The sequence below is a fragment of the Ranitomeya variabilis genome, chromosome 7, assembly GCF_051348905.1.
Source record: "Ranitomeya variabilis isolate aRanVar5 chromosome 7, aRanVar5.hap1, whole genome shotgun sequence".
Taxonomy (NCBI): domain Eukaryota; kingdom Metazoa; phylum Chordata; class Amphibia; order Anura; family Dendrobatidae; genus Ranitomeya; species Ranitomeya variabilis.
In genome coordinates, this window is record NC_135238.1 from 89672094 (window position 1) to 89697050 (window position 24957).

General features: G+C 41.6%; 1 protein-coding gene across 2 annotated transcripts in view; it reads right to left on the bottom strand.

The window, feature by feature from the left end:
- CALCRL (calcitonin receptor like receptor) overlaps positions 1 to 24957 on the bottom strand; it is a 195211-nt gene that overhangs the window by 15213 nt on the left and 155041 nt on the right. For both annotated transcript variants that reach the window (XM_077275406.1, XM_077275407.1), the window contains one exon: positions 19166 to 19292. In XM_077275406.1, the coding sequence (XP_077131521.1) occupies positions 19166 to 19292 (127 nt within the window). The remainder of the gene's footprint in view (positions 1 to 19165; positions 19293 to 24957) is intronic.

The window sequence follows — 24957 nt, forward strand, 5'->3', positions numbered from 1 at the left end:
CCTCAATGGCCGCAGTATAAAAAGATTATTAGATAGATTTTTCTATGTTCTTTGAATATATTAATGTATGCATAGTAGTCACCCATAAGGGCTTTATCAAACAAAACTCCATTTCCCTAATATGTTTTGGATCATAAAAATATTATCTTGACTGTTGCCATCTCCAACTCTACTGTCTTGCTTATATAATGCCACTTAAAAAGCAATATTTCATGTAGTAGTGGCTGGTACCCAAGGCAACGAGCAATAAACAATAAAATTAAAAATCTCTCCGTTCTCAAGAATAGAGAGGATTTTTACTAACAGGTTGTTTCCACAAGAACTTTGCATTGCTAAATGGTTATTTCCATATAAAACAGAGATAGCTTGCAGGGTGGCAATCACTATCCAAAAATCCCTGACACACTAAATAATTGATTCTACTGTAGATACTGAGGCCAGGTACATTATTTCATTTCTATAAAGTGGTCAAATATTAACAATTATTAAAGCAAACACCCCCAATCAGGATCAAGCCAACTTCATTGTTAAGTTGATGGATTTTGCCCTTCCATTGGTTTGAGGAAGAGTACTACCCTTGATCCAGCGTTAAATAACTCCAAAGGCCGATCTCATCTATCCTATGCAAATGTTAAGCAAATTAAGTAAAATCTATTACGACTACAACTATACGACCCCTGGAAACATCATCACCCAACGGACAGGGACAGCACTATATATTCCCATCCATAAGATTGGTATAGTCACCTGAATTATATTCTTCACCATAATGCATTACTTAGGCTCTCACATAATAACATTGGAAATATCCTTTGGTCAGATCATGCTCCAATATTTTGCTCTGTCAGGGTACCTTCCCTTCAGTGGCGGATTATAATGAGGTCAATCTGGGCGGCAGTCAATCTGTAAGATGCGCCAAATCCGGCCCTTAGTTTCTCTCTTCCCACTGCCCTGTAGCGTTGGCATAAGGGGTTAAGGTCACCTTTGTATTGTAAGGTGACATCAAGCCCTGTTAGTAATGGAGAGGAGTCAATAGGACACCTATCCATTACTAATCCTATAGTAGTGAGAGTTAAAAAAAGAGCCAGAAAAAAGTATTTTGATATTCTAAATTTCATCAAACTTACAACCATGCCTAATTCCCCGATGCCCTCGATCGCCTGCAAAAAATAATAAACCAACAGTATCCTCCCTGTCCGACGCAGTCCAATCAATAACGAGAGTCCCACGACGATCTCCCCTATAGAACAGTGACATTGGGTGATGTCACTGCTCTATAGGCCTCCCACGAAGCACTGACAGGAAACAATGGCTCCTGCAGTGCATCACTGAAGAGGTTACTTTAGTTAATTGTCTCACTTTATGGCAATGCTGCGTGGGAATTTTATCACACAGTGTTGCCGGTGAGAGAATGAACTTAACTGATCTCTCTCCCGGCAGTGGCGGAGGGATACATCTCGAAGGATTATAGTATAACAGTATACTGTTGGATTATTATTTAAAATTTTTTTTTACAGGTGATCGATGGCTTCATGGACTAGGTGATTGGTGAGTGAGTACTGTATGTTGTATGTACTGTCTGTACTGTATATGTGTGTACGTGGTTTTTTTTTACACTTGAGCACAGTAGCCGGATGATGGGACTACTTCTGTCCCATCATCCGGCTATCTGTCACTGTACCTGCCTACATACAGCCCCGCACACACACAGCCCCGCACACACCCACACAAACACACACAGCCCTGCAGATCCCTGCACACAGACACACACACAGCCCCGCAGACCCCTGCACAGAAAAAAACGCTGCGCATCCGCAGGAAATCTGCAACGTGTGCACATACCCTTAAGATTCCTCCCACAAATATCTACTTCAGCTGGGTCATAGCAACTTTTATGAATTTGGAAATAAACCCGGAAGAATGCTAGCTACAGCCCTCAGCTCTAAGGCTATGTGCACAAGTTCCGGAACGTCAGCAGAATTTTCCTGAACAAAACCGGACTTTTTCTGCAGGAAATCCGCTCGTGTTTTTTTTTTTTGCAGATTTTTTGCGTTTTTTTCCGGAGCTTCCCGATGCAATATTATAGCAGCAAAAACGTGCAAAATGAATAAACATGCTGCGTTTTTTACCTCAATGCGTTTTTTTGCGGAAAAAAATGCAGCATGTGCACAAAAATTGCGGAATGCATTAAAATGATGGGATGCTTAATGTAAGCATTTTTTTAGCGTTTTTTCCAGGAAAACAGCAGAAAAAAATGCAAAAAATCCTGAATGTGTGCACATAGCCTAAAAGAGCACAAACTTTAATTCCATGCATCAAGAACTCACAAGATAAATTGGTATATACTATCCCTGAAATTGCAGACGCATTTCAATCTTTTTACTCTACACTATATAATTTATCTTCCTGAATTTTAAACTTGGATAATGCTGTCAATATGCCCGCACCCTTTAAAAAGCTGAATACAATGATAATTAAGGATCTTGAAGATCCATTTAGATACCAAGAACTTTTGACCACAGTTGGGGAATTACCAGGAAATAAAAGCCCAGGCCCAGACAGTCTTATAAATTCCTTTCTGAACAACTTATTCCTCTGATGATACAGGTCTTTAAAGGGAATGTGTCACCCCTTGGACACTTTAAGCTATTACTATGGGCATACAGGTAAACCAGTCTTACATGTATGCCTCATAACTACGGTCTAGATTTTAAGAAATGCACTTTTAATGTTTTATGCTAATGGCTTCCTCAAGGCTCGAAGAAATCCCTGCCTCCTCTATTCATTACAATAGCACCCCCCGCCCATGCCCGTCACACCTCCATGTGAGGTGCAGTTACGGCACTGTAATGCCGCGCTTGCGCCATGCACTCGCGAGGTTATGGGTGCTTTATCCGCCCTTCTATGGGCAGTGTCTTCCTCCTGCTTCTGTGCATGCGCCGGGAGTCACTGCACAAGCGCAATGCACAAACACTCAGAACAATGCATACTCCAAGTGTAAGAGATATTCTGATTGACCCCTGTGGACCAATGATGCCAATAACTGAAAACCCAAGGTTCATACCAGAATCCTCTTCAAAGCTTTTCTTGAACAGCTCAAAGAGAGCCACTCTATGTGTGTTCCGGGTGGCCCCAGGAGGTGTATTGTTGCCGCTCACTACTGTTTTAGGGGATTGTGTCTTAAAGATTCGCCATAACTATGAATATGCTGAACTTCGGTTCTTTTTATATTTAATATTTAGGCTTGGATATAGAGTCATTTCCCTCTTTCTGTAGGGCTTGGGAGCCAGAATTTCAGCAGACATTTACAAAAGAGCAATGGAACAAATGCTTTCACTTGTCTCGTAAATCTATAATAGCCACTGAATCTGAGGAAAGCTACAACATTGTTTCAAGGTTGTACAGAGTCCCCTATGCTCTACAAAAGGTTTCCAGAAGTCTCTAATCTGTTCTGCGCCCTGATTGGCTGAAGGGATCTCCACACATTAAAGGGAACCTGTCAGCAGGATTGTGCACAGTAACCTACCCACAGTGTCAGATTGGCTCCATTATACTAATTAAAATGATACCTTGGTTGATGAAATCCGTCTTGTGGTTGTTGTTTATTTAATCTTTATTTGTAGTTTTCAGTTAATGAGATTCTCATGCTTCGGGGCAGCCTGTGGGTGGGGCTTTATTTGGTGTTTTGCTATATTCATCTGTATTTCGTATGACAGGTCACTGATCCCTCAGTGACCTGCCTTCTATTTTACAAATAGCATACCAGTCCCCAGATGTCAGCTTTAGCTTGACTGGTTGTCAAAAATGGGGGGACCCCACACAGTTTTTTTAAATTACTTCTTTAAATAATTAAAATACAGCATGGGGACCCTTCTATTCTTGATAATTAGCCTTGCTAAAGCAGACAGCTGAGGGTTGCAGTCAGATGCTTCAGTTTTGCTTGTCTGGTTATCAAAAATACAGAGGAACTCAAGCCAGTTTTTTTTAATTTATTTATTTAGAGCGCTGGCGGCAGCTGATGAATATTTCCATCAGCCACCGCCTGCTCACACTGTTATCAGTTGAATATAACTCTCAATGTTCTCCTATGCTCGCGCTGATCTCAGTGCGAGAGTGCGAATGATGAGAGAGGTCTTCAGCACCTGGCGCTGGGGAACAGCACTAACAGTCCCGCTGCTTCCCAGGCTCAGGTACGTGTCACAATGACACCTGGATGTCATTAGTCAGTTGGGAACAAGAGTAGCTATAATCGGCTGTAGTGTTACACCTTGTTGACCCATGCGGCCCTCACAGCGGGAGATGAAGTTTCCGAAAATGTTTGCTGGATTGTCATTAGATATATGAGTGTGAAGAGCAAATGAAATGAAGTGTTATTAAAGGTCATCGAGAAGTTTCAATACCTTCTTAACGTAAGAGAAATATGCCTTTTGTCTGATGTACATATTTCTTATGTAGTTCATGTTCAGTAAAAAGATGTTTATTTTTTTACTTTTGTCTCACTCCATTCATTCTCTAACATCTGACTGGCCCAATAAAGCGACACCATGCAGTCTGCATCAGCTTATCGCCGAAGTAATAAGAGCACACCCACAGCCAAGGCCCCCATTTTTATGTAGTGTGCCGGGGTGTGGAAGAGCACATTGCCCACGGCTATCGTACCACACCACTTTACATACTGGAGCAAAAGAGTGGTGATTAGAACTTATATTTTATTAAAAACATTTTTTTTTTACATTTCACTTGCTCCAATAGTCTCCTTAGGAGACTTGAAGCTGCGATCATCTGATCGTTTGTGCTACACATAGCAGTGCTGCTAACAAATCAGCTGTCATGTGTCGGGAAAGATGCGGGCTCAGCGACGTAGCCCATATCATAAAGGGGTAAATATAAGAAAATTCTCATATCTACAATGGAATAATTTTTCCTACTAGTTGGAGCAGCCAAATGGGATTAAGGCTTCGGGGAACACCCACTCCGTCATTCCTGCTACCATTCCTATACCTACTCGGAGTTGTACTCTAATTGGGGAGTGGTCTGAAGTACTTCTTTTTAAATATTACAGGTTTTGGTTTTGGCTTATATTATCCTAAGTCATGTGACAAGGCTCTTTAGAGGTTCGATATTTACTTTTAGGATTGCTACTTCCAACAGGTGGCACTAGAGTTCTAGTCCTCTTCCTCTCTGAAGAGACAATTTGCATATTTCGCAGAGGAGCATTGCAAGGTTTGAAAGTCTCCTCACCTTGGCATGTCAGGCTTGACATGTCACTCTCCACAAAGAGAAACATTACCCCATGGATCCCCATGAGAATAATAACATGAATATTTCTTTACTTTAGGATTTTTTTATCCTCCAGATGTCTTTATGTCCCAAGTCAGTTGAGACTGATGCCATGGAAGTAGTGGAAGATAATTTATCACTGCTACCTGTATGGAATTTATCCCAAAATGGATGTACATAATTGTTAACATCACAAATATTAAGAACTGGAACCATAGCGGAGGAAGAAATAAAAGAAAAAATATTGTAAGTACTTCACCAGAGTATATAGGGGGATGTATAATGCATGTATTATTAAATCTGAATTATAGACAGAACATAAAAGGCTTACATGTCTCCCCTCTACATCTATGGATGACTTCATATAATTAAGTGGAATAATACACTGACCCCTCAGGCAAGAGTTGGGAAAAGAGACCAACCCAAGGCCGTTGGAGATTGTGAATCCTATCCCTTATCATATGTGCATCAGAGAAGCATATTGTAGCATCCGAAACTGACCGAGCAATGAAAATACAGTATAGCGCTTATTCCATCTCCCATACCTCTCGCATTCCAGGCAATAATATTTACATTTTGAGCCATATTATCAATGTAAGGTAAATAAATGTACTTACTATAAGCAGAGTCCCACAGTTACCATATAAATAAAGCTTTTGTTCCATGACTAAATAATCCCTTACCCACGTAAGCCAGACAAAAATACAGTCCTCTCTGAAAGAGAATAGGGACCGCTACAAGTAAGGGACAATAAGGAGGACGATACCTTAAGTTAAAAAAGTTGTATAACATTATGTAACATAACAAACCGATGAACACCAATGATTTTAGAGACACCAAAATAGAGTATACCAATGGTAAATATGCATAGATACTCAGCCATAAGCAGATCTCCCAGTATACACTAACGCATTTGTCACAGACTTTCTTGCTGTAATCTCCATATTTTGGAGTCAGTCCACTAAAGAGCTTCTTTCACAGATTTAGATACAGTATATGAATTTTCCCAAAAGCTGATAGGTCTACTTCACACGTCCGTGTTTCCGGTACGTGCGGGATCCGTTTTTTCCACAGATACCCATAATCACCTCTGATGCTATTCACATGTCAGTGTTTAACCTCTTAAGGACCGAGCCACTTTGTAGGTTAATGACCGGGCCTCATTTTTTAAGTCTGACCAGTGTCAATTTATGTGGTGATAATAACGCTGGAACGCTTCAACGGATCCCACTAATCTTGAGACTGCTTTTTCGTCAAATATTGTCCTTCATGATAGTGGTAAAATTTCTTCGATATAACTTGCGCCTATTTGTGGAAAAATCTGAAATTTGGCCAAAATTTTGAAAATGTCACAATTTTCAAACTTTGAATTTTTAGGCCCTTAACCCCTTACTGCCATCGAACATACTATCCCATCCGATGGCAGTAAGGGGTTAAGGGCATAAAAATGTGAGTGGGCATAAAAATGTGGTGAGCCCGCATCAAAGCAGGGACATGTCAGCTGTTTTGAACAGCTGATATGTGACCGCAATAGGCGCGCTTCCGGCCATCCGCCTGGGAATACGTGCACCGGTGACCCTCGTCACGTGATCGGGGGTCATTGGCACGTCGGCAGGACAACCAGAGGTCTCCCTTGAGACCTCTATGGTTGTTCATTCCGGATTGCTATGAGGGCCACCCTGTGGACGGCGCTCATAGCAAGTCTGTTATTCTGCTACATAGAGGCGATCTGAGCATCGCCTCTATGTAGCAGAGCCAATCAAGTTGTGGCAGCCTCTAGCCTCCCATTGAGACTGTTGAAGCATGCCAAAAGTAAAAAATGTTTTTAACCCCTTAATCCCATTGGACATACTATCCTGTCAAGGTGACCTGGGACTGAATTCCCAGTGACGGGATAGTACGTCCAGCGCGATCAGCTGCGCTCATGGGGGGAACACGGCCGATCGCGGCCGGGTGTCAGCTGACTATCGCAGCAGACATCCGGCACTATGTGCCAGGATCGGTCACGGACCGCCCCTGGCACATTAATCCTCGGCACACTGCGATAAAACATTATCACAGCTTTCCGGGGGCATAGGGAAGCATCGCGCAGGGAGGGGGCTCCCTGCGGGCTTCTCTGAGACCCTTGGTACAAGGCGATATGCTCACCTTGTACCGAGCGAGATCCTCCCTGCAGGCCCCGGATCCAAAATGGCCGCAGGGCTGCATTCGGGTCCTGCAGGGAGGTGGCTTACCAGCGCCTGCTCAGAGCAAGCGCTGGTAAGCCTGCAGCCCTGCTTGTCAGATCACTGATCTGACACAGTGCTCTGCAAAGTGTCAGATCAGCGATCTGACCCTATAACATGATGCCCCCCCCCCCCCCCCCCGGGGCAATGTTATAAAGTAAAAAAATATATATTAATATGTGTAAAAAAAAAAAATCCTATGTAAAGAAAAAAAAATATATATTGTCCCCATAAATACATTCCTCTATCTAAATAATAAAAAAAACAATAGAATTACACATATTTAGTATCGCCACGTCAGTAACGACCCGACCTATAAAACTGTCCCACTAGTAAACCCCTTCAGTGAACACAATAAAAAAAAATTTAAAAAAAGAGGCAAAAAACAACCCTTTATTATCATACCGCCGAACAAAAAGTGGAATAGCACGCAATCAAAAAGACAGATATAAATAACTATGGTACCGCTGAAAACGTCATCTTGTCCCGCAAAAAATGAGCTGCCATACAGCGTCATCAGTGAAAAAATAAAAGTTATAGTCTTCAGAATAAAGCGATGCAAAAATAATTCTTTTTTCTATAAAATAGTTTTTATCGTATAAAAGCGCCAAAACATAAAAAAATAATCTAAATGAGGTATCGCTGTAATCGTACTGACCCAAAGAATAAAACTGCTTTATCAATTTTACCAAACGCGGAACGGTATAAACGCCCCCCAAAAGAAATTCATGAATAGCTGGTTTTTGGTCATACTGCCTCACAATAATCGGAATAAAAAGCGATCCAAAAATGTCACGTGCCCGAAATTGTTACCAATAAAAACATCAACTCGTCCCGCAAAAAACAAGACCTCACATGACTCAGTGGACCAAAACATGGAAAAATTATAGCTCTCAAAATGTGGTAACGCAAAAGAAATTTTTTGCAATAAAAAGCATCTTTTAGTGTGTGACAGCTGCCAATCATAAAAATCCGCTAAAAAACCCGCTATAAAAGTAAATCAAACCCCCCTTCATCACCCCTTTAGTTAGGGAAAAATAAAAAAAAATAAAAAAATGTATTTATTTCCATTTTCCCATTAGGGTTGGGGCTAGGGTTGGGGTTAGGGTTAGGGTTGGGGTTACGGTTGGGGCTAGGGTTAGGGTTGGGGCTAAACAGGGGTTTACCCCAACATATGGGGTAAACAGAGGTTTACCCCCACATATGGGGTATCAGCGTACTCAGGACAAATTGGACAACAACTTCTGGGGTCCAATTTCTCTTGTTACCCTAGGGAAAATAAAAATTTGGGGGGCTAAAAAAAATTTTTGTGGGACAAAAATGATTTTTTATTTTCACGGCTCTGCGTTATAAACTGTAGTGAAACACTTGGGGGTTCAACGTTCTCACAACACATCTAGATAAGTTCCTTGGGGGGTCTAGGTTCCAATATGGGATCACTTGGGGGTTTCTACTGTTTAGGTACATTAGGGGCTCTGCAAACGCAATGTGACGCCTGCAGACCATTCCATCTAAGTCTGCATTCCAAATGGCGCTCCTTCCCTTCCGAGCTCTGCCATGCGCCCAAACGGTGGTTACCCCCCACATATGGGGTATCAGCGTACTCAGGACAAATTGCACAACAACTTTTGGGGTCCAATTTCCCCTGTTACTCTTGGGAAAATACAAAACTGGGGGCTAAAAAATAATTTTTATGGAAAAAAAAAAGAATTTTTATTTTCACGGCTCTGCGTTATAAACTGTAGTAAAACACTTGGGGGTTCAAAGCTCTCACAACACATCTAGATAAGATCCTTAGGGGGTCTACTTTCCAAAATGGTGTCACTTGTGGGGGGTTTCAATGTTTAGACACATCAGTGGCTCTCCGAACGCAACATGGCGTCCCATCTCAATTCCATCCAATTTTGAATTGAAAAGTCAAATGGCGCTCCTTCCCTTCCGAGCTCTGCCATGCACCCAAACAGTTGTTTACCCCACATATGGGGTATCAGCGTACTCAGGACAAATTGCACAACAACGTTTGGGGTACAATTTCTTCTGGTACCCTTGGGAAAATAAAAAATTGGGGGCGAAAAGTTCATTTTTGTGAAAAAATATTTTTTATTTTTACGGCTCTACATTATAAACTTCTGATACAAAGGAAAAAAGCAATGCAGTCTTAGAATCCATTAAAAACCATGCGCCCCCTGAGGAAGGTATAATTACCGAAACGCGCGTCGGGGTGGTTCGGTGTCCCCTACGCTGGTCCTTGGTACTACATCAGGTAATATGTAACTACACCTATTTATGTGCTTATTGTTTAGCCACTATAGTTTACACAGATGGGCTATAGAGAGATATGTGTTGGTGTTACTATTATGTCTATACTTCTATGAGTTGTACCAATAGTACCAGCGGGGCCTACCGTCCCTTGGGCAGTTTTTTGATATACTGCGGTTGGCATCTTTAACAGCTGCTAGCCCTACCGTACACTGCTTGTCTGGTTGCTTTTTCTGTTACTATGTATTTTAATCTACTCCTAATAAAAGTGGTTTTTAATGGATTCTAAGACTGCATTGCTTTTTTCCTTTGTATCATGTGTTGGCAGTTATCCTCATTGTCCATGCATGGGTGGTGCATGGTTGTGATTCAACATTGAGATATTTACACGCACCACTAATAATGCTTTTTGGAATTTTCTTTATTTATAATTATAAACTTCTGTGAAGTACTTGGTGGGTCAAAGTGCTCACCACACATCTAGATAAGTTCCTTACGGGGTCTACTTTCCAAAATGGTGTCACTTGTGGGGGGTTTCAATGTTTAGGCACATTAGTGGCTCTCCAAACGCAACATGGCGTCCCATTTCAATTCCAGCCAATTTTAATTGAAAAGCCAAATGGCGCTCCTTCCCTTCCGAGCTCTGTGGTTTACCCCCACATATGGGGTATCCGGGTACTCAGGACAAATTGTACAACAACTTTTGGGGTCCATTTTCTCCTGTTACCCTTGGTAAAATAAAACAAATTGGAGCTGAAGTAAATTTTATGTGAAAAAAAATTAAATGTTCATTTTTTTTTTAAACAATCCAAAAATTCCTGTGAAACACCTGAAGGTTTAATATATACTTCTTAAATGTGGTTTTGAGCACCTTGAGGGGTGCAGTTTTTAGAATGGTGTCACACTTGGGTATTTTCTATCATATAGACCCCTCAAAATGACTTCAAATGAGATGTGGTCCCTAAAAAAAATGGTGTTGTAAAAATGAGAAATTGCTGGTCAACTTTTAACCCTTATAACTCCCTAACAAAAATAAAATTTTGTTTCCAAAATTGTGCTGATGTAAAGTAGACATGTGGGAAATGTTACTTATTAAGTATTTTGTGTGACATATCTCTGTGATTTACGGGCATAGAAATTCAAAGTTGGAAAATTGCGAAATTTTCAACTTTTTCGCCAAATTTCCGTTTTTTCACAAATAAACGCAGGTAATATTAAAGAAATTTTATCACTGTCATGAAGAACAATATGTCTCGAGAAAATGTCAGAATCACCGGGATCCGTTGAAGCGTTCCAGAGTTATAACCTCATAAAAGGACAGTGGTCAAAATTGTAAAAATTGTCCCCGTCATTAACGTGAAAACCACCCTCAGGGCTTAAGGGGTTAAAAATATGAAAAAAATAAAAATATAAGTTTAAATCGCCCCCCTTTCACCCCATTAAAAAAAAAAAAAAATCAAACCTACACATATTTGGTATCGCCGTGTTCAGAATCACCCCATCTATCAATAAAAAAAAGGATTAACCTGACGTAACGGCGTAGCGATAAAAAAAATCAAAACGCAAGAATTACGTTTTTTTGGTTGCCGCAACATTGCATTAAAATGCAATAATGGGCGATCAAAAGATCGTATCTGCACCAAAATGATATGACGTTTTTACGTCAGCTCGGCTCGCAAAAAATAAGACCTCATCCAACCCCAGATCATGAAAAATGGAGACGCTATGGGTATCGAAAAATTGAGCAATTTGGGAGTTTTTTTTTCACCACTTAGATAAAAAAGAACCTAGACATGTTTGGTGTCTATGAACTCGTAATGACCTGGAAAATCATAATCGAAGGTCAGTTATAGTATTTAGTGAACTTAGCAAAAAAACAAACATAAAACAAGTGTGGGATTGCACTTTTTTTGCAATTTCACCGCACTTGGAATTTATTTTCCGTTTACTAGTACACAACATGGTAAAACCAATCATGTCAAAAGTACAACTCGTCCCGCAAAAAATAAGCCCTCACATGGCCATATTGACGGAAAAATAAAAAAAGTTATGGCTCTGGGAATGAGGGGAGCGAAAAACGAAAAAAACTCCAGGGGTGAAGAAGTTAAATTAGAGTTATATCACACAAAATAGTTAATAAATAGCATTTTCCACATGTCTACTTTACATCAGCACAAATTTTTGAAACAATTTTTTTTGGTAGGAAGTTATAAGGGCTAAAAGCTGACCAGCTATTTCCCATTTTTCCAACAAAATTTACAAAACCATTTTTTTATGGACCACATCACATTTGAAGTGACTTTAAGGGTCCTATACGAGAGAAAGTACCCAAAGTGACACCATTCTAAAAACTACACCCCTCAAGGTGCTCAAAACCACATTCAAGAAGCTTATTAACCCTTCAGGTGCTTCGCAGAAAATGAGGCAATGTGGAATGAAACAATTAACATTTAACTTTTTTTCACAAAATTTTACTAAGACCCGATTTTTTTTATTTTCACAGGGGTTACAGGAAAAATGGACCCCAATATTTATTGTGCAATTTCTCCCGATTATGTCGATAGTCTATATGTGTGGGAAAACAACTGTTTGGGTGCATGGCAGGGCTCAGAAGAGACGGAGCATTGTTTAACTTTTGTAATGAAAAATTGTCTGGAATCGAGAGCAGACGCCATGTCACATTTGGAGAGCCCCTGATGTGCCTAAAAGGTGGAAACTAGACCCCTCAAGGAACTTATCTAGATGTGTGGTGAGCACCTTGAACCCCAAGGTTCTTGACATAAGTTTATAACGTAAAGTCATGAAAATAAAAAATCTATGTTTTTCCACACAAATCATCTTTTAGCACAATTTTTTTTATTTTCACAAGAGAAACATGGGAAAATACCCCCCCCCCCAAAAAAAACAAAAACGTGTGTGCCAATACCCCATGTGTGGGAGAAAACTACTTTTGAGGCACAGTGCAAAGCTCAGAAGGGAAGAAGTGTCATATTGGAGTTCAGATTTTGTTGGAATGGTTTGAGGGTGCCATGTCACATTGGCAGAGCCTCTGAGGTGCCAGAACAGTAGAAACCCCCCACATTACAAATGGGTGGACACCTGGATGTTCGGGTTTGGCTGAACAGTTACAAAAAGTTCGGGTTCGGGTGCCAGAACAGTACCTGAACCCAGAACAGATTCTCTTGATTGGGGGGCCCGAACATCCAGTGTTTGCTGTGCTGTCATGTGCATGGCCGCACAGCAAATACAGCTTCTGATCGGTGGTGAAATCATCCCTGTCAGACAGCCGCGGTTCGCACACTGTCAAAAGTCAGCGAGAGCGCTCAGCAGTGATCAGAGGTATAAAAGTTTACCTCCAGTCACTCGTGTCAGCTAATTGGACTATTGATCCCATCATCCGACACTTGCTACCGTTAATTACAATGAGAGCATGAGCGGCGGATGGGAGTATTCATTAGCCGATGCTGCGCTGTAAATAAATACTTTAAAAAAAGAAATGGAGTGGGTTCCCCTGTATTTTTGCTAACCAGCCAGGCAAAACTCACAGCTGGGGACTGCAACACTCAGCTGTCAGCTACAGCAAGGCTAGTTTTCAAGAATAAAGGGGTCGCCACACTGTTTTTTTTTTTTTTAATTATTTAAATAAATAAGAAAAAAAAACAGTGTGGAGTCCTCCCCACCATTTTTGACAACCAATCTTACTACAGCAGACAGCTGGGGGCTGGAATTCTCAGGCTGGTAAATGGCCATGGATATTGACCCCCTCAGTCTAAAAATATCAGCCCGCAGCTTCCCAGAAAAGGCACATCTATTAGATGCGCCAATTCTGGCATTTTGCTCGGCTCTTCCCTCTTGCCCTCTTGTGGTGGCAAGTGGAGTAATAATTGAGGTGGTTGATGTCACCTTTGTATTGTCAGGTGACATCAATCCCAGAAGTTAGTAATGGAGAGGCGTCAATAAGACACCCCCATTACTAACCCCATAGTCACATTGTAAGAAAACAAAGACACCCAGAAAAGTCCTTTAATTGAAAGAAAGACACACACTCCTTTATACTGTGTGCATAATTATTAGGCAAGTTGTATTTTAGAGGATTATTTTTATTATTGATCAACAACTATGTTCTCAATCAACCCAAAAGACTCAAATATCAAAGCTTAATATTTTTGGAAGTTGGAGTGGGGTTTTTTAGATTTGGCTATCTTATGAGGATATCCGTTTGTGCAGGTAACTATTACTGTGCAGAATTATTAGGCAACTTCATAAAAACCAAATATAATCCCATCTCACTTGTTTATTTTCACCAGGTAAACCAATATAACTGCACAAAATTTAGAAATAAACATTTCTGACATGCAAAAACAAAACCCCAAAAAATTAGTGACCAATATAGCCACCTTTCTTTATGATGACACTCAGCAGCCTTCCATCCATAGATCAGTTGCTTGATCTGTTTACAATCATTGCTTGCAGCAGCCACCACAGCCTCCCAGACACTGTTCCGAGAGGTGGACTGTTTTCCCTCCCTGTAGATCTCACACTTTATGAGGGACCACAAGTTCTCTATGGGGTTCAGATCAGGTGAACAAGGGGGCCATGTCATTATTTTTTTTCTTTGAGACCTTTACTGGCCAGCCACGCTGTGGAGTAGTTGGAGGCATGTGATGGAGCATTGTCCTGCATGAAAATCATGTTTTTCTTGAACGATACCAACTTCTTCCTGTACCACTGCTTGAAGAAGTTGTCTTCCAGAAACTGGCAGTAGGTGCATCTAATAGATTTGCCTTTTCAGGGCAGCTGAGGGCTGCTCTTTTTAGGCTGGGGGGGCAATATCCATGGCCCCTTACCAGCCTAAGAAAACCATCCCCCAGCTATCAGCTTTAGCAAAGCTGGTTGTCAAAAATGGGAGGGATTTGACGCCGTTATTTTAATTATTTAAATAATTAAAAAAATAGAGTGGAGACCCCTCTATTCATGATAACTAGACAGCTGAGGATTGCAGCCACCAGCTTTGGGTTTTGCCTGGCTGGTTATCAAAAATACAGGGGAACCCACGCTGTTTTTTTTTTTTATTATTTATTTACAGCGCAGGAGCAGCTGATGAATACTGCCATCATCCGCTCCTGCTCTCACTGTAATTAGGGGCAGCAGGTGTCGGATGATGGGATCAGTAGTCCCATCAGATGACACCAGTGACCAGAGGTAAAGTTTATACCTCCGATCACAGCTGAGCGCTCTCGCTGTCTTTTGACAGCGTGGGAACTGCGGCTACCTGACCGGCGGGGATGATTTCACCGCCGATCAGAAGCAGTGTTTGCCATGGTGTCGTGCACATGACAGCGTGACAAACACCCGGTATTCAGGCAGCGGAACCTGAACAGTAACACGGACTTCTTGGTGAAGTCCGTATTCGGTGTCCGTGTTCGAACAGTAGGTGTTCAGTACAGACGCTGAACTTTACTGTTCGGGTTCGCCTATCTGTACCCCACATAAATGATGTCATTTTACAAACTACATCTCTCAATTAATTCATATAGTAGTGCAGTAATCATATTGACACCATATGTGCCTCATTGAAATGTATAGCATTGGGTGGTGAAGAAGGAATAATTACATTTATTCCACAAAAATGTTGCTTTAGCCCCAAATTTTAAATTTTTATAAGGGCTAAAAAAAAAAAAAAGGACTTCTCAGTTTGTTGAGCAATTTCTCGTGAGTGCTCCAATACACTGCATGTAATGGGGAACTACTTTTGAGGCCGAGTGCAAAGCTCAGAAGGGAAGGAATGCCATAATATTGCGCAGATTTTACTGTTAAGGTTTGAAAGTGCCATGATCCACTAGGAGAGCCCCTGAGGTGCCAAAAGAGCAGTCCACCATAAGTGATCCCATTTTGCAAACTAAACTGCTCAATGAATTCACCTAGGGCAGAGTGATCATATTGACACCACAGGTGAAAAAATAATTACATTTTTACCACTGGAAAATGAGTAAAAATGGCATCAAAATTTGTCCTACAATTTCTGCTGAATGTAGAAATACCCCATATATGGTTGTACAGTACTGCTTAGCCACACGGCGAGACTCAGGAGAGAAGGAGCGCTATTTGCCTCATGGAGAGCAGATTTTCTTAGAATAGTTTGCAGACTCCATATACAGAGCCCCTAAGTGTTAGAAAAGCAGAATCCCCCCTCAAGTGACCCCACTTTGGAAATTATACCCCTTCCAAACATGCGGACGCTAAAGGTAGTTTATGCACACTGGGGCTCAGAAGGGAGGGGGGTTTGGATTTAGGAGAGCAGAATTCACTGAATTTCTTTTGGTGCCGAGGAGTCATTCAGCTTTTCCAGGGCCTTTGTGCTACCAGTAACGTTGAAGCCCCCTATATTTCCATTGATAGATGCACCTGAGTGGGGACTTCCTTTTTTTGTGGATTGAGTTGAAGCTTTTATTGTGAACATGTTACATAACATTTTGGTCACATTTATCCTGCCCACACCCTGCCCTGCGTCACACCAGAGATGCTCATGACAGAACACAGTTTTGCCTCTATACAAGTCATTAGTGTGGCCACACTTAGAATACTAAGTAGAATTTTGGAATCCCATGTATAAGAAGGACATAGCTGAACTAGAGCGGGTGCAGAGAAGAGCAACCAAGGTTATTAAGGGAATGGGTGAACTGCAATACCAAGATAGATTATCAAACTTGTGGTTATTCAGTGTGAAAAAACGAAGGCTTAGCAGTGATCATATTACAATGTACAAATATACTGTATAAATGGACAGAAGAGGGATCTGTGTAATTAACTTTTTCCACCTAAGCCTGCAACAATTACAAGGAGGCATCCTCTATGTCTAAAGGAAAGAAAATTTAATTGTCATGATTTTTACCGTATCATCAGTGAGACTATGGAATTTTGTGCCACAACATGTAAAACTGGTCAATTGACTAAAAAAGTTCAAGGAGGTCCTTGGTGCCTTCCTTGAAATATATAATATTACAATAAATAATATGACAGGTTACTAGATTTTGTGATGGGGTGTTGATTTTTGTGATGGGGTGTTGATTCATGAAATTAGTTTGATTACCATATCTGGAGATGGAAAGTAATTCCCCACCACCCCACTTCCAGTATAGGGCAATTAGAACCTATCTCATGTAGTTTTTGCCTTTCTCTAGATCAACATATTATGGTATAGGTTAAATTCGAAAGACTCGTGTCTTCTTCCAACGCTAAACCCATGAAACTAAGTCAACAGGCAGAGGCAGCAAGGCTGTACCAAAATACGATAGAGAAGGCCAAACTGAGCCATGGAGCAGAGTCAACAGGTTAAACTAAACCAGGAGGCTGAGGCAGCAGGCAAAACCAAGCCATGAGGCAGAGAAAAAGGGCCAAACCATCTGTCATGAGCAGCAAGCCAAACCAAGTCATGAGGAAGCAGAAGCATACTAATCCAATCTCTAATGCAGTGGCAGCAGGCCAGGACCAGCCATTAGGCAGCAGGCCACACCAAATCATGAGGCAGAGGTAATTCACCAAACCAAGTAATTAGTCTCAGTCAGTATGCAATACCAAGCCATAAGGCAGACAAAACAGCCCAAGCCATTTGTTATGGGCAGCAAATCAAAACAAGTCACAAGTCAGTGGCAACAGGCCAAACAGAGCTGCAATTCAGGGGCAGCAGGCCAGAACCAGCCATTAGGCAGCAAGCCATACCAAACCAATAGGCAGAAGCAACAGGCCAAACCAAGTGTCATGGCAGTAACCTGTATAACTCTTCCGTGCTGCCCGACTCATGATCGTCACGTGGCTCGCTGAGTTTTGCCTCTTGCAGCACTGCTGCATCTTAGGTTGGTTTCCATTTTGTCTTAGGGAGCGTGGCCGGTCTCTGCAGGAGTATAACGCTGCTGTGTCCTGGAGAGATTAGGTTCCCTGGCCTATCCCATGTCAGCAGGCTCTATATCTGGAAGCTCCTCCCACCACTCCTGGCCTGAACATTGGTTCCTATTGGTTCCTAGTGAGTTTGCTCTGCTAGCATCCAGTTTGTGTGTTTCTGTTTCTCCAGTTACTGACCCAGCTTGCCTACTCATTCTGTCTGACCTCTCCGCTCCTGACCTTGGCTATGTATCCTGAACCTGTGCTGCCTGCCCTGATCTCGGACGGTCTGACCACATTTTTGTCTTTGTCCTCTTATATCACATACTCACGTCTCTGACCCTCCTGTCAGCTTCTGCAGTCCTAGGGACTGTCCTTGAGTGGCAGCTGGTGTCTATCAGCAGCCCAGCCTATCCTCACCACAAGAGGCTGTAGTAAAGGCTTGGTAGGCACCTAGTCATGCGCTTCCAGGGTAAGCCTGGCCCGTGCTTCAGTAGGTCCACATACAACATTACATTTGCACGCCAGCGTTACACTAATTAGGCTGAGTCAGCAAGCCAAACCAAGATGTGGCAGAGGCAACAGGACAAACTAAACCATGAGGTTGAGACAGCAGGCAAAACCAAGCCATGAGGTAGAGGCAACAAGATCAAACCAAGGAATAAAGCAGCAAACCAAGGCATGTGGCACTGGAAGAAAAGAGAAGGGATATCTAGGCTGCTCCTAATAAAGGCTTACATCTCATGGAACAACCATACTGATATTTTTAACTGCAGTTCATGCTAAGAGGGCACTTCAGTTCATGCTTCATGGCTCTAAAAGCTGCATCCTCTATGCTTCTCTGTCCGTAGAACAGAAAAACTCTGAAGCTAGAAATGGGTACTGCCTTTTTTTCAGGTTTCCTGTCTAGTTGTTGGGTGCTTTAATGGGTGAAACGAAAAGAAAAATCAATGGCAAGAATAGCATTATCCTGTACCTGGGTTCAAGTGACAAATATTTTTTGTCTCTGTTCTATTCAGCAACCCAGTCCATAGGACAAATACCACTAAAGGAGAAATTGAGTGTTGCTTTTTATTTTGCTGTTTTATGTTTCATCTTCTGCTATAAGGTTTGAACCTCTCTGGTGTTGTCATGGGTGAAGGCAAAAAAAATGTTTTTAATGTAAAAAATTGGTTCTATATTTAGGGCTGATTCTATAACAGGGTTCTACCTTTTCTACTGTTTGAAGTAAAAAATTGAACTATTAAAAAAATAGTAAGAAATACATGTAATACTATAATCGTACATTGTCCTTTTTTATTTTAAAAGGGGCTGTCCACTTTCTAAAATAATTTTCCTATAAATATAGTTCCACAAGTGGTGCGCTGCAGGCAATCAGGTTTTTTTTATCATTGAACTCCTAAAACATGATAAATATTTCCTGTGAAAGATCATTTGCTTTGCAATTATTATATAACATTATTAGCATTGTGACCTAAAAGACAAAATAATAATTTAAGTACACAGATTTAGCTTTGACTTACTGGGTTGGTAGCCACCAATGCCTGGTTGTTTGCAACAGCTGTTAATGAAATTATCGTGACAACCGAATTGCAGACAAAGGACAAGAAAAGATTCTTGTGAAGTGTAATTCTCTGGCAGCTTAAATTTCTAAAGCGGAGAGATTGAAAATACATTTTAATATAAAGTTATATTTAATACCGCACTAATTAAACAAATTAGCACAATTCTGAAATACAGTGCAAACATACACATAGTTAATAAAGTAATACTTATCAACAATAAAGTCACGTGACCAACATAAAATAGTACTAAAAGGGATAGCCAAATAGTACGACCCTTTTTTTAAAATAAAGGCTCACTAGTGATCAGATGTTATAGACAAGGAAAACCGGGGCTATAATGGGGCGATAATGAACATGACGATCATTTCTCATGTAGCTGTCTCTGCAAACTACTGTATCACTATTAGTGATGGGTGAATCCGAATAGTAAAGTTTGGGGTCCGTATTGGACACCTAGTGTCCATGCACGTGCTCCGAACAAGGACTTCTCACGGAAGCCTGTGTTACGATTTAGGTTCGGCAGCCCGGACAAAGCTAGTTGAAAGGCTGACGAGTGCCAATATCCACGGTCCAATCCCAGTCTGAGAATACCAGCCCTCAGCTGTCTGGTTTACCTTGGCTGGTTTTAAAAAATAGGGGGGCGCCTACACCGCATCTTTTAGTTATTTAAATAAATAATTAAAAAAATGACGTGGGGTCCATCCGTTTTTGATAACCAGCCAAGTTAAAGCAGATAACTGGGGGTATTCTCAGGCTGTGAAGTTCCATGGATATTTGTCCCTTCTCAGCCTAAAAATAGCAGCCTCCAGCTTCCCTAGAAAAAGCACATCAATTAGATGCGCCAATCCTGGCCCTTTGCCTGGCTCTTCCCACTTGCCCTAGTACATTGGCAAGCGGGGTAATATTTTGGGGTTGATTTCAGCTGTGTAATGTCCCCTGATATCAGGCCCAAAGATTGGTAATGGGGCAGCGTCTATTTTTCTTTGAAAAAAAAACCTCCCCAACTTTCCCTCATTTATTTAATATATAAATAAATAAAAAAGTGCACACCAGTACGCTGCAGTCCAAATAGACGTCCAATGACTTATCCCAGTCTTCTTCACACAGCCAAAGAAGCTCCGTTCAGAGTTGTGGATCGTTGTGGGATGTGGAATGACTTTATGGTGGACTCCTTTGGATTATTTTATTTTTAAAGGTAATAAATGCGTAAAATAGGGTAGGAGAGTGTTTTGTACAAATAAAGGAATTTTCTCTGTGTGTTTTACTTTTGACTATGTGGTTAGTAATGGGGGTGTCTTATAGACGCCTCCCCATTATTAACCCTGGGCTTGATGTCAGTGGACGTTACACAGTGGACATCAACCCCAAAACCATTACCCCAAGTGCCAACGCACCAGAGCAAACGGGAAGGGCAGCAGCTAAATGCCATAATTGGCACCATTTCTGGGGTGGCTGAAGGCTGGTGTTCTTAGTCTGGGAGGGGGCCAATATCCATGGCCCCTTCCCAGCCTATTAATTTCAGCCCACAGCTGTCTGCTTAACTTTTGCCCATTATTAAAATTGCTGCTATCAGATGGGGCAGCAAAACCAGGGTGACAGATTATCAAAAAACATAAATTAATACTCTTGTGAATGGCTACTATACAAGATAATACATGGAGCGCCCTGCAAAACAAGCACTGTGAATTATTACATATTTTGGACACTAAACCAATAATTGCAAAAGTATAAAAACACCTTTTTTTCCAGAAAGTGAAAAACCTTGTTTTCTGGTACATGGTCACCCAGATAGGCTCCTTGGCTGCCATACATTTCTCCTCCAGGAACAGCTTTATACCTCACACTAGATATTTAGCCTCAGTCTTTCTCCCATCCCTGGGAATCCTTTCCCCTTTCCCTCACTTTTTTCTCGCATTTCTATCTTCCTGGTCTGAGATCACCTTTCTATTCTATAGTTTAGGTGGAGTAACCCGGCCCTTTGGTGTCATACAGTGTAATATTTTACCCAAACATGTCCGACCACATTTTTTCCATGACCCTTACTGTGACATTTTCTCAGATTATTCCTGTTTAGCTGCAATGGTCTGGCCTAATTATGATCTATTGTAACTGCTTCTTTACTATCTCACTTCTTTTATTCCAAAGCTTTATTCTCAATAAAAATATCAGTGAAAGGGAAGCGGTATCGTGACTTATGCTGCCCGAACCAGCAGCAAATATCAGAGTCGGGATCCGACATCACAAATATCCATGAAAACAACTTTGATCAGGGATCGGAGACAATGTGACTAGGTTCAGTCAAGTCGATGGATCCCTGGGGGCCGCTCACTGCCCGGCTCTGCTTGACTGACAGGTCTCACCTGGGGTGTATACCACTGAAATTGTGATCTTGGAGTTCACCTTTGTCCCTCCATTTCTCTCATTATATACAGTACATCAGAACAATATCTTTTTGTGAACTTTTCCTGTACATTTAAAAAACTGCTTCATGCTTTCAAGCTTTTACGATATTTCCCTATCCTGGCTCCAGCAGTCGGCACTGCATTCCCCTCCTCTCTACTAGCCCCCTCTGCTTTTCGGTACATTGTGTTGCCACGCCACTCTCTGAGGCTACATAGGCTGGATCAGGCAGCGGGACTGTGCTGCTCTGCTGTGATAATTCAGCAATAATAGACTCTGCTGCAAACTCGGCTCTGCTACATCACAGGACAGTGCCTCTATATTTAGGTAGCTGGTGTCCACAGTGCAAGCTCCACTCAGCCGCATCGTCACACCACTCTCTGAGGCTATATAGGCTGGATCAGGCAGCCGGACTGTGCTGTTCTGCTGTGATAATTCAGCAATATTAGACTCTGCTGCAAACTCTGCTGCAAACTCGGCTCCGCTACATCACAGGACAGTGCCTCTATATTTAGGTAGCTGGTGTCCACAGTGCAAGCTCCACTCAGCCGCATCGCCACACCACTCTCTGAGGCTACATAGGCTGAATCAGGCAGCCGGACTGTGGTGTTCTGCTGTGATAAATTTGCAATAATAGACTCTGCTGCAAACTCAGCTCCGCTACATCACAGGATAGTGCCTGAATATTCAGTAGTTGGCATCCACAGTCCTATCTTCACTCAGCCCTGTTACACTGTTGAGTCAACGTTGCTATTTTTTACTGTACTATGTCTGTAATATTACACTCTGCAGCAAACTTAGCTCTGCTACATTGCTTATTTAAATGTGTAAATGTGCTATTCTGCTTGGAAAGTAGATAATGCAGAGTTTTCTCAAAACTAAAGCAAGAAGCCCAGTAAGTGATCCAGCTTTATAATCAGGGTTTCTGTAGGCAAACTCAGCAATGCTATATTGCGGAGTCAATTCTGTTATACCGCTGTGGCAGTTCTTCCTCTGAACCACCTGTGCAGCTCCAGTTTCTCAATGAAGAGTTAACTCTGCTACTCCACTAGACCAGCTTTGCCTCTGAACTTTCTGAGCAACTCAGCTCTGCCACCCCAGCTCCTCATTACTACTCTACTCTGCTTCTGTTATGATCCCAATGGCAGAGGATCTCTGATATTCCGGCAACATAGCAAAAATATAAATACTGCTCTAGGGAGGTGGAAACTGGGCTAACCGCATACCTGATCCTGACACAAACAACTAAAAGTAGCCGGTGAACGTGCCTACGTTGGTTCTAGACGTCTCGAGCCAGCCGGAGAACTGACTACCCCTAAAGGGAAAAAATAAGACCTCGCTTGCCTCCAGAGAAATTGAACCCCAAAGATATAGAAAGCCCCCAACAAATAATAACGGTGAGGCAAGAGGAAAACACAAACGAAGAGATGAACTAGATTCAGCAAAGTGAGGCCCAATAGTCTAGATAGCAGAAAATAGATAGTGGACTATGCGGTTAGCAGAAAACCCTACAAAACATCCACGCTGAACATTCAAGAACCCCCACATCGACTGACGGTGTGGAGGGAGAATATCAGCCCCCTAGAGCTTCCAGCGAGTCAAAAATCAAATGTAAAGCAAGCTGGACAAAAACACTGAATAATGCAAACGATCCAAATTGTACAAAACAGACTTAGCTTTTCTTGCATGAGGCAGACTGAAAGGAATCCGGAGGAGACCAAATAGGTCTGGATACAACGATGCCAGGCAAGAGACTGAGTCCAGAGGAGACTCAAATAGGAAACACCCGCTGCTTAACGACACAGCTGGAGCTCAGGCCTGCAACAAGACATACCTAACACAATACCGTTAGTGACCACCAGAGGGAGCCCAGAAACACAGTTCACAACAGCTTCCTTGTGCATTACAATTTTGCTATGTCTGTTGCCTTAGCTTAAACTCAGCTTCATCGGATTCTATAGTTCCAGTTCTGCTCCTCCAGTTACTGCCCTGCTACATCTACATGGATAATCCACCTCACTAGGTGACACAATCACAGATTGACCTTAAGGATATATGCACATATTGAGTATTTACAGCAGATTTTTCTACAGCAAAAATCAAAGTGTTGGCAGGAAAAATGCTGCATAAAATCTGCACATTGTGTGTTTTTACTTGTGTTTTTTTAACATTTATTTGAAATCGGTGAAAAACGCTGCAAAAATGCTAAAAGAATTGAAATGCTACAGATTAAAAAAAAAACACTTTGATGTTTCAAATCTGCAAGAAAAAAATAATCAGCATGTGCATCAGATTTCAGAAATATTCTCTTTGCTGAAATACAGGGCTTATTTCTTTTTCCTGTGGCAAAAATGCAGCATATAAACAACCCTAAATGGTCACTGTCATTTCAATAAACTTTGCATAAATCAATAGTACAAGCAAAAATATAAAAACTTTAAATATATTTATAATAAATATAATTCTTTTTTCCTCTTATGAGCCAATTCTTTCCCTCTTCCCTGTTTTATGGACTAATAATGGACTCAGAAACACTGTTAAAATCTGCCTTGCTCAAGAAATGACGGACTTCCAGTTTTTTGATAATCCAGATTACAGCTGCCTATTGATGTATATGTTGGGGGAGGAGGATCGAGGTACAAGAAACAAAGATACACATAGATGGGGCTGCTGCTTTTTAGTAAATGTTTGATTTCACCCCAGTGCTGCATTTACAGCTACAATGCTCAGTACTGCTGCATTATGTCCTCCAGGCAGCTGTTGCTTTTCAACGTGTACTACAAAGAAACAGGAAAAATAGGAATCACTCATGTCTCTGTGCAGTATATGAGACATATCAAAACAACTGGTATCTACCCACTAGCTGTTAAGAGATACACCAGCTAGTAGGTAGATACGATACTACCTGCCATGGCCATTTCCCCATCTTCAGGCTTTATATTCAGAAAAAGAACCTGAAGGGAGGAAAACTAATAATAAATGCATGATGCAAATCATGGTATGCCCAGAAAAGTGTTAAATTCAAATGTATATATACACGATGGCTTATTCTAAAATGTCACCTGAAACAACAGGTATACTTTAAAGGGATTGTCCCCTATCAGGAAATACAGTTTCTCTGCTGTAGTTTGTCTATTAGTCCACCACAGAGTCTCCACCGCTTCCTGGGGTCTGATGTCGGCAGCAGCACTGATGTTATGTTCGCAGTGCGTTCATAGCACCAATCAGTGAGCTCAGCATCTGCAAGCGGGCTTCAGGTCTACATGGGCAGAGCCATGAGCTCACTGATTGGCTGCCGCACAGTCGGCGGGCCGTCAGCTCTGTAGCCAATATCAAATACCGGGAGCAGT